The sequence below is a fragment of the Nothoprocta perdicaria genome, unplaced genomic scaffold, assembly GCF_003342845.1.
Source record: "Nothoprocta perdicaria isolate Ctin4 unplaced genomic scaffold, notPer1 scaffold_62, whole genome shotgun sequence".
Lineage (NCBI taxonomy): Eukaryota > Metazoa > Chordata > Aves > Tinamiformes > Tinamidae > Nothoprocta > Nothoprocta perdicaria.
This window is the reverse complement of record NW_020455888.1, coordinates 3,340,634-3,350,711: the sequence shown is the minus strand read 5'-3', so window position 1 is coordinate 3,350,711 and position 10,078 is coordinate 3,340,634. Positions and strand designations below refer to the sequence as shown.

Here is a 10,078-nt window from a genome sequence, read left to right as displayed (position 1 = left end):
CGAGTCCAACCCCCCTGCTCACGCAGGGTCACCTAGAGCACGTGGCACAGGGCTGCATTCAAGCGGGTTTTAAAGATCTCCAGAGAAGGAGACTCCACAACCTCTCTGGGCAGCCTGTTCCAGTGCTCTGGCACCCTCACAGTGAAGAAATGCTTCCTTAAGTTCCTGTGGAACTTCCGATGCTTCAGTTTGAAGCCATTTCCTCTAGTCCTATCCCTGCCCACCACTGAAAAGAGGCCGCCCCCCTCCTCCTCACTGCCTCCCTTGAGGTATTTATACACGCTGATCAGGTCCCCCCTCAGCCTCCTCTTCTCCAGGCTGAACAGGCCCAGCTCCCTCAGCCTTTGCTCATAGGGCAGATGTTCCAGGCCCCTGATCATCCTCGTAGCCCTGCGCTGGACTCTCTCCAGCAGCTCCGCATCCCTCTTGTACTGGGGAGCCCAGAACTGGAACACTTGCTTAGTGTTGGAGAGATCTCACAACCCGCATACTCCCACCCAAATATCAGTCACCACTTACACACCCCGACAGGGGAGAAACGCAGCACCACGTTCCAAGTCCACATATTCCAGCTTGCACAGCAGGCAATGTCCTTGTCCCAAGGAAAGGCTCTGGAAGTCTCACAGCACACACTAGTGCCATGGTGGTGTATCATTGCTCAGAAAGTCTCCAACTAATCTTTTTAAGATTTTTTTTTAGGCCTTCAACAGTGAGATTTTACATCCCTTCCAAACATATTGCTATAAAAGCAAGTATTATTAACCTCCCTATACATGTCCAGTCAGATTTTCAGAGAATCACAGAATGGTTGTGGTTGGAAGGGATCTCTGGGATGATTCAGTCCAACCCTCCCGCACAAGGAAGGTCATCTAGAGCACTTTGCACAGGRTTGTGTCCAGATGGGTTTTGAACATCTCCAGAGAAGGAGACCCACAACCTCTCTGGGCAACCTGTGCCAGTGCATGGTCACGCTCACAGTGAAGATGTTTTCCTCACACTTGCCTGACACTTGACTGATGATTATAGCAGAAGCTGCATGGCTAAGCAGAAGGCACTGTAGTGCATGAAGACAGATCATCTCCATTTGATTCTCCATCCCATTGCTAAGACATCCTAATAAGTTAATCTGTGCGTTGTTTTTCAGCCTGACATGCACCACATCAGCAAGTGTGGGACACAGCACGGTGCAGCCCATACTGGTTGAGTTTGCTCTGGAGCACTCCCCCAATGTCAAGAAACCCCAGGGCCCTCACATGGGATTGCTGTAGCCTGGAGGTGCATCCGCTAGAGATCTGGTGGTCCTGTGAGTGACAAGTCCAGAGGAAGGCGAGGTGACACTTGGCATGGCTGTGGCTGGCACCGTTCTCACAGGGCACAGAAGGATTAAGCCATGTCTGCTCGGTGGCGACTCGGACCCAGGAGGTCCAAGCACCCACCTGTCCGTGGGACACCAAAGATGTCAACAGTGTGGGGAGGAGAAACCCTGGAAAATCAGACTGGAGGGTCTTGCTATTAACTGGGATGAATCTTGACCATGTACTTCAAGAATTTCCTGTATCTTATATCATTTTGGGTTTTTTTTTTTCTGACCAATAATTATATCAGACACTTGAAAGATTTTTTTTTCAAGCAGGTTGAGAAGGTTTAAAGATATCATCTCTACTGGTTCTTCTCTRGCCTTGACCTTGCTGACCCATGGATTTTTATAATGCTTGTATAGCTCTTATAAAACTCACTGCTTTTTAGAAAGCGCTGGCTTTTGATTTTCCAACAATGCTGTGCTTTAACAAACTGATAACAGTTAAGAATTCTATAGCGTTTCCAAACTGGAGTTCGCTTTTAGGTGCCTTTTTCCACTGTGGTGGGCTTTTAACTATTTCATGACAGGCAGGATATTTGTATTAGATGCATTCCTATTAAATAGTTTATTTCAAATTTTAAAATACCTATTGTCTAGAACTGATGACTTTAATTGTTTTGTTGAAACGTTGAATAGGTTTCGATACATGGCAGTTATTCTAGGCTCAGCATTAGAAGCTGAAGGAGGTATTTGCCAACCATTCTCTGTCATGAAGAGCCACCCAAAGAGAATATTTAATTTCAGAAAGTCCAGGGATTTGGGGACTCAGCTATCTCTATAGACCCACACACATGGCCTACATGAGTTAATTATGTGACTTTAACAATATTACTGCAGAAATGACATACCTGAAGTGCTGTAATTATGGAAGATGGGCTATTGGTCTGATATATAAAAGCTTTTACTTGTATAATTTTAGTTATTACACAGGTATTAACTCACTTATCCGTGTGTGACTGTTTTTCCCCTGGAGTGCTGTACAAGCAGAAGCATATTCCATCTTTTCCCGGGCCAGGCTGGCCTGTTGCAGACCCGTGCCCTGAGGTTTCCATGCATGAAATCCCGTCCAGCCCTGGGCTGGCTCTGCGAGCAGCCGGGAGCCGAGGGGAGCAGGGGCTGCAATCAGCGCCTGGCCGAGCCCACCTGGCCCAGGCCCAGCTCCCCATCAATTAGCAACAATTAACAGGCAGATAAAGGAGGGCAGGGCGGCAGGCAGGGCTGACTCTCCTCTGGGTGCAGCCATGGAGGGGTTTGTCTATCCCCCCTTCAGCGCCTACCAGGGCTTCAGGGGTGCTGTGGCGGCGAGCCGGGAGCCGCTGCTCAAGCAGCCCAGCTGGAAGCAGAGCAAGAGCGGCGGCCTCGGCCCCTGGCTCGGGGCGCCGCCGCTGCCCGCCGAGCGCCTCGACAGCCAGCGGCGGGCGCAGCTCAAGGCCCTGCTGTCGCAGGTGAGCCCGGGGCTGACGCCGCGCCTGCGCCGCGCCAACACGCGCGACGTGGGCGTGCAGGTGAACGCGCGCGCCGATGCCGCCGTGCAGTGCTCGCTGGGGCCCCGCACGCTGCCCCACGGCCGCCCCGCCGCCGCTGCCGCCCGGCCCCTCGCGCTCTACTCGCCCGTGCTCGACCGCCGCCTCTTCGCGCTCCCTGAGGCTGCCCAGGAGAAGGGCCCGGCAGCAGCGGGCGCCGTCGCCGAGGAGCACAAGGCCCAGAATGAGAGCGGGAAGCCAGAGGAGGAGGCGGTGGAGGCTGCCCCACAGCCTGAGGAGCGAGCGGAGGCGCCGCAGGAGGAGGCTGCAGCCCCCAGGCGGGCGGCCGCCTTCCAGGTGTGCAGCACTGGAGCACTGGGCTGCCCGAGGGACTGGAATGTCCCCTGCTGGGCACAGGGGCAGCTCGAGYGGGGCTGCAAGGAATGTGGGTCCCCAGGGGGAGAGGGCAGGGTGCTCCCCAGCTGGACCTCCCCCTCAGGTCCATGTCCCCTGTCCTTAGGGATGGCCATTCCTGTGGGGCTCTCCTGTGGTGGGGGCCTCCTCCCAGCGACAGTGGGTGGTGTAAGGAGGGAGCTGGGCCTGGGCTGTTGTGACGCTCCATGTCCTTCTTCCTGACAGTTCCTGGAGCAGAAGTACGGCTATTTCCACTGCAAGGACTGCAAAACCAGATGGGAGAGCGCCTATGTCTGGTGCATTTCTGGAAGCAACAAGGTAGCTAAAACGAGCATGGCCTCGCTTCTGAGGCCTGCAAGAGTGGCTATGAGGCTGTGCTGAGTTGGTGCTCTGGTGTGAGCTTAGTGTCCTGTGTCCTGAGTAAGTCCCTATAGTAACTGAGCTCTGGTTTTAGGTATACTTCAAGCAGCTCTGTCGCAAGTGCCAAAAGGGCTTCAATCCCTATAGAGTGGAAGCTATCCAATGCCAGGTGAGTTGGATGCRGGTCCCTGGGGAGCCTGCTCGAGCTCTCTATCTTCTAATGTGGACTTGAGTAGTTTACTATTGCTGCAAGTGATGTTGATCTTCATTTGGAAGAAAACAGTGCCTGAGTCTGCTTCCATCTCRCTATTATGAAGCGTTATTTGGGAATAGCCTAATGCTAAGGCTACTTTTAGCAAATGCTTCTTATCAGCAGTCTTATAATGCCAAACCTAATGACATGTAGGGGTTAGTGCTTTAGCACATTAGGGTTTTGAGCTTCTAGATAAGAAACTTGCAGTTTAATGCAGTGAGAAGCTTTTTTGAGCATATTGGGTCAAATGCTTTGTTGTGGTTAAGGGGAAGCCAAGTGTCAAACTGACATGAAACGGTCACCTTTTATGTGCCAGTAATAAAGTGTCTTCTTTCTTAAGACCTGTTCAAAGACACGTTGTTCCTGCCCCCAGAAGAAAAGACACATTGATCTGAAGAGGCCTCATCGCCAAGAGCTCTGTGGCCGCTGCAAAGGCAAGAGGCTGTCCTGTGACAACACCTACAGCTTCAAATACATCGTCTGAGCCTCCTGCCAGCCTCAGCTCTGCACTTYGTCAGTTCTTTGCAGTGATTTGACTTTAGGCTTTTGACCTGGCATTGGATAATGGATTGAGTCTTTTGTATTATTTATAAAATATTTAACTTTACTGTATATAGGCTGTAAATAAAGTTCAATAAATGTTTGCACTGATTTGTYACCACTTAGTTTCACCTTACTGTGCTGCACAGAGAAATAGATCCAGAAGGAATAGAACAGCTGTAACTRCTTGTACAAGGCTGAAAATGCAAGGCAGCTTTGCACAGAAGCTTTGAGGAGCATCATGAAATGAATGTGGTCCTCAGCTTCATCAGATACACTTGTTCCTCTTCTACTTAACCTCCTTCACATTATATATAGAGTTTATTTCCTAGTTCCATTTGTTGTAAGTGTGAGGARTCGCAGAACCCCAGGAGCTCTGCAGTGCTGATTACCTAACGCTCCTCAGGGCCTTGTCCCTCTGAGTCCTGCCCCTCTCTAAGGAGGGGAAGGAGGTAGTGTCTCTGCAACCACTGCCACTCTTTGCAGACTCTCCTGATGAAAGCTTTTCCTTTATCTCCTAGAGCTTTCTGTGTTGTGACTGCTGCACCTTCAAAGCTCTGGCTTCAGGTTCTTGCTCTGGAGTCTGACTAGGAGTATGTGGGAAGGAGTCAGCAGAGAGGTCTTTCCTTAGCACTAAACACTTCCTTCAGCCATTCCTGGAGTGTCATTTTCTCCAGCCCTGATCCACATTTTGGTAGCCCTAAGCAGGTCTTGATCCACTCTGTCKATCATCCTTCCTGTACTAAGAATCTGAAACTCCATGCTGTTCTAGGTKTGGTCTCATGAGCTTTGAGTAAAAGGGCAATGTGATTTCCCTAGACCTGCTGGCAATAATCCCAATCCTGCCTGGGATGCAGGTGGCTGCCTTGACTTCAAGGATGCACTAACTTATGTTAGGATGCACTGACTTATGTTCAGCTTGTTCACCAAAATCTCATATTYTTTTCCACAGAGCTGCTTTCCATGCCGTTGGTGCTCAGCATCCTGATGCATTCCTATTTTGAGTTTCAACTTTGTGTTTTCCTTGGTTGAACCTGATGGGATTCCTGTTAGTCCATTTCTCTAGCCTGTTGAGGTCCCCCTGAGTTGCAGCCYTACTCTCCCAGTCTATCGAGTGTCCCACCTTTCCTGCAAACTTGCTTAGAAGGCGCTCTGTCCCACCATGTGCCTCAATAAGGGTATTATAGAATGTAGACTCCAAAATGCTCCTAGTAACCACCTGCCGGCTGGAATTTGTACAGTTGCCCGGCCAGTTTTCCAGCTGCCTTATCCAGTAGGTATCTCAACAGTTTTGGCACAGGCCATGTTGAAGGGCAAGGAAAATAAATCCACTTTCTCCCAGTACCCACTGAACTATCTCACTATACCAGGCAATCAGGTACAACTTCCTCTCAGAAAAGCCCTGCTGGCTGTTCCCACTTTCCTCTSTCTGTCTCTGGAAATGGCTTCCAGGCAGTTTCACTCCGTAGCCTTCCTAGGGACTGAGCAGAGCTGCCTGGTCTGTGGTTCCTGAGACCCTCTCTTGCCCTCCTTGAGGACGATCATTTCATTTGCCCTTTTTGRTCATCAGAAGCCTCCCTTGGTCTCCACAGCTTTCAAAGATGATAGTTGGTGGCTTTGCAAAGGCATTAACAGTTCCCTTGGCTCACAAGCCCCATCCCAGGGACTCGTTACGTTCAGTTGGCTGAAGGGGACCTTAAGTCTGTTTTCTCCTGTGAGCAACATGGATACCTCCCACAGACACTGTTTGCAGCCCYAGGGATCTGGGGGACAACCTCACCAATGAACACCAGGACAACYCTCCTCGCTGTGCACTGCAGCCTTTTCCAAGCCCTTTGGGATGCTGGTCCCTGCCCCACTGAGCAGCAGACCCACATTTTACTTAGGCTGCCTTCTGTAGCTGCTGCACTTCCACAAGCCTGTCTCATAAACCTTCACATCCCGTCCTAATTCCAACTCTTAACCRAGAGAACTGCCTGAGGTCTGTGTGAGGCCAATCTCACCTAGAAGCACTGGAAAACCAGGGGAGGTCTCCAATAACTGCAGAAGGGCAAATGTTGCAAACTTCTTCCTTCCAAAAAGGCCAAACAATCAACTCAAGAAACTACAATCTGGTCAGCCCAACTTCCAGCTTCTGAGGAACTCTTCCCACACAGGCAAGTGGTGGAACATGCTGTCCAGGGAGCTTCTGCAATCTCCATCCTCAAATATTTTCAAGATCTGACCGGATAAAAGCCTTGAGCAATCGGTTCTGATCTCACATCTGGCCCTGCCTCCAGCACGAGGCTGGGCTAGATAATCTCCTGAAGCTCCTTCCAACTTGAATTTGCTTTTGATGATCACCATGATTTTGGAAAGTGATAATGCAGATCTCACCAAACAATAGATTTTCTGCAGATTGCCCCAATTACAGTTCTGGACAGTGAAAAATGTAACTGAAACTTGAAGATTTCTCTAACCATTGCTGATCATTTTACACAGAAAAGCGTGTGATGAACAGGCACTTTTTTTTTTTTAACAGATTTGGCCTGCATGTATTTCATACTGCCACTACAACTGGCTGCAGGGCTCAGTGGACTGACTGCAAAATCAAAATACCTCTACAAGGGATGGATTCAACCCCATTTTATGTATCAAGAAGCATGCTGAAAAAGGCACGGGGGGAAAAGGCCTTGTCTGATTCTCAGAGCCTAAGCTGATATGGCAGGATGGCTTTTCTTTTAATGTTAGTCACTGAAAAAAGTTAGAGCAGAACTATGGAACGAATAGCAGCACGAGGACATTTTTAACATAAACAAATCTTAGTTTGCATTTTGAATTTTACTTTTGAATTATTAAGCTGCTTTTYAAGTAAAATTTACGCTTCCCAGTTGAGCTGCAACTACAGCCTGACAAAGAAATTCTTATGCTTCTCATTGGTCTCCCCCCATGTAGTGACCCGTTCCACCATGAAGCACGAAAAAGTTGTCCTTTAGGAGCTGGTGATCACTGATGTCATTGACAGACGAGAACAAGATCTGCACAACTTGCACATCCTCTGTTGTGATTATATACGACTTTATATTTTAGTTAAATGGATTTACTGATCCAAATATCAACCAAGTTACCTCACAAAACCGGTAAGTGTATTTACAGAGTGAATAAGTTACATAGTTGTCAGAATAAAAGTGTCTCAGATGTGCAACAGATTTACATGCATACATTTAACACTGGACAGCAGTTAAATGTAAGAAAAAAAACATACAGATATGACTTTATATATACATTGCAAATAAAATAAGACATTTCTTTAAAGAAACTTAACATGAGAACTTGCATTTCACGTTAATATTTTTACTTTTTATACTCCAAATTTATATTAAATAAAAATAGGCATGCATAACAGTTCAAAAGATTTGACTCTGTGATGGGGCTTTCTCCTACAAAATGGCAAGTTAAATTAGATCAACCATCCTTTAATAGTATAAATATATTCATAAAAGCAACCCTCTAGTAAAAAGCAGCCAAGGTCCTTTAAAAAAAAAAAAGAAGAAAAAAAGAAAATCTACCAAGACCATTCATGATACTCGGGGGCCTAAGAACAGACCTCTRCAATATGATCCAGTACCTTCGGAGACAGTAGCCTAGTAACATTAGGAAATGTACTTCATAGCAGCTCGTTGTTTTAAGATACAGCAATCATATTCAAATTACAGTGTACACTGGAGTCCATTTACAATTTGCTTCACATACACAGGCTCTCAGCTTTTGACCAACAAGTTCGCGAGATTCTTTGGCCAGCTTCATTCTGCCCATCTCTCACTCAATCAGAAAAAAAAAACAGAGAAAAAAAGGAAAAAATGTACAAGGCTTTTTAACAAAAAATATTATTTTGTGAAGGAAACATTGCACTCTTGCCAACCTAAAGTCAATTTGCTATAAAGGAAGTACTGTTCAGTGTAGTAGGCTTTGGTATGCAAYGGAAGTCACTTCTTCAGTAGTGAGTTGCAGTTGCTCAGTGAAATGCTAACTGGTTTTTGTGCAACAGAGAACAAAGGATGCTGTCCTGGGTGCTCTACGCTACCTTTGTCCTGACAGTATTGCTACACGTTCGACGTTCTGCCCATATCTTTTTAGAAGAAATCCTAAAGGTAACAAGAGTGAGTGCAGTTTGACCAAACCTTTGTAAGGCCGAGAAGACACTGAGCCACCTCACTCCAGCAGGGCAGCACTCCCAGCCTGGAAGGGGAGCCACGAGTCCTGTCAGAGACTTGTGCCRGAAACGCTGGACTCTGGAAGAAAAGTATTGATGACCCGGTAACTCTGAGCTCTGCGAATCATGTCACGGATCTCGATATTGAGTTCCATTAATTTGGTACAGATTTCAGTCAGGCTCTGGTTGGAGCCCACCAGTGCATAGGTGCCAGTCTGGCCCAAGGTTTGGTGCCGGAAGTAAATGTTCAGTAGGGTCTGGACTTCATCATCAGAGCTACTTCCAAAGATATCATTGGGCCACAAAATCCTGCAATCAAACAGGAAAACAATGTGCATACCGTTAGGGAGTTATTGGCACAGGCTGAACGAGGTGACAGAACTCTAAAAGGCAAAATGACTTGCACATGTTTATAAGCTTWCAGCAACTCACTGTTTTAGGCTGCTCCTCTAACTCCTTCGGAGTTAGTCAGACTCTAAAGATTGGTTACTGAAATCACAGAAATGAGCAATTCCTATTTTCTAAAAAGRGCTTAAGAAAATCATTCAAATAAGTGAAAGAGAAACTGGGCTGAATGTTAGCTGATGTCAATGATGTGCCTTTGATAAGGGGCTAGTTCTATAAAGAGATTCTCGAGAGTCTTAGATCTTACTTTTGATCTAAGTGATACAATTGAACATTATAGGTATTATATACCTGTATGTTTATATTACTGATTTGGTATCTTTATTTATGGACACCCTAGCAAGACTTAATACCAATGCCAGAGTTCGTATCAGGAGTTAATATCAATTTACAACTGACCACCTCTGACAAGTCAACACATTAGGTTTAGGACAAGCTTTGGAAGATAAACAACGCATGCTCTTCCAATAACATGGAAGCCCAGTGTCAACCATGCAGTAGAACTTGCCTGCATTCCCTTATTTGTCGCACAGCTTTAACAAGTTCGTTGTTTTTCAGACACTCCAGCATGGACTGAATAGCTGCTTCTGTAGAGTTGAATGTGGGCTCCGACTCCACGCTCAGAGGCTCGGCTGCAATGGCAGCAGTGGCATCCTTGAGATTTTTCTTCAACTCRCTCAGTTCTCTCGACATATTTAACAGCTGTTCCAAGGAAAAAACATGTGAGATGATAGGTTTTTACACTTATCAATGCAGTAGTGCATTTCCAGCCTTATTATTTAACCAGATATACATATTACTTGGATAAGACTCCTTTTTAAGGTATCTCTTGACTCCTATTGCCTGTACAGTGCAATGAACACACAAACAACATTCTTTTTTAATCTCTTTGTTTTCTCTCATTCTATACTATAATTTTGGCTGGCTAGCATGCCAGAGTGCAATCTTTTATTTTTCTAAACGATCTTTGTTTTTTTTTTCAATCTTGCTACTGTTTCTGGGTAACCGTGGAAAAGTTTAAGAAAACAACATTTACTTCTGCGAGCAGCAAAGATGTTATTTATTTACAGAACACATGCAGGATCTGATAT

General features: G+C 46.6%; 2 protein-coding genes across 2 annotated transcripts in view; one reads left to right on the top strand and one right to left on the bottom strand.

Annotated features, from left to right (window-relative positions):
- Positions 1 to 2,598: 2,598 nt before the first annotated feature.
- On the top strand, positions 2,599 to 4,953 carry ZAR1L (zygote arrest 1 like). The gene is made up of 4 exons (XM_026049844.1): positions 2,599 to 3,180; positions 3,463 to 3,555; positions 3,692 to 3,766; positions 4,191 to 4,953. Exons 1-4 carry the CDS (start codon positions 2,602 to 2,604, stop codon positions 4,332 to 4,334), a joined length of 891 nt encoding a protein of 296 aa, XP_025905629.1. The 5' UTR covers positions 2,599 to 2,601; the 3' UTR covers positions 4,335 to 4,953.
- Positions 4,954 to 7,430: 2,477 nt separating this feature from the next.
- Positions 7,431 to 10,078, bottom strand: part of FRY (FRY microtubule binding protein) — a 193,951-nt gene continuing 191,303 nt past the window's right edge. The window contains exons 62-63 of the mRNA XM_026049852.1: positions 9,496 to 9,689; positions 7,431 to 8,891 (exon numbers count right to left, since the gene is read on the bottom strand). Of these exons, the coding sequence (XP_025905637.1) occupies positions 8,633 to 8,891; positions 9,496 to 9,689 (453 nt within the window). The 3' untranslated portion in view covers positions 7,431 to 8,632. The remainder of the gene's footprint in view (positions 8,892 to 9,495; positions 9,690 to 10,078) is intronic.

Coding starts and splice junctions, on each gene's coding strand:
- ZAR1L (XM_026049844.1), top strand. CDS start 2,602: ATGGAGGGGTTTGTCTATCCCCCCTTCAGCGCCTACCAGGGCTTCAGG. Junction 3,181..3,462: donor GGCGGGCGGCCGCCTTCCAG/GTGTGCAGCACT, acceptor TCTTCCTGACAG/TTCCTGGAGCAGAAGTACGG. Junction 3,556..3,691: donor GCATTTCTGGAAGCAACAAG/GTAGCTAAAACG, acceptor CTCTGGTTTTAG/GTATACTTCAAGCAGCTCTG.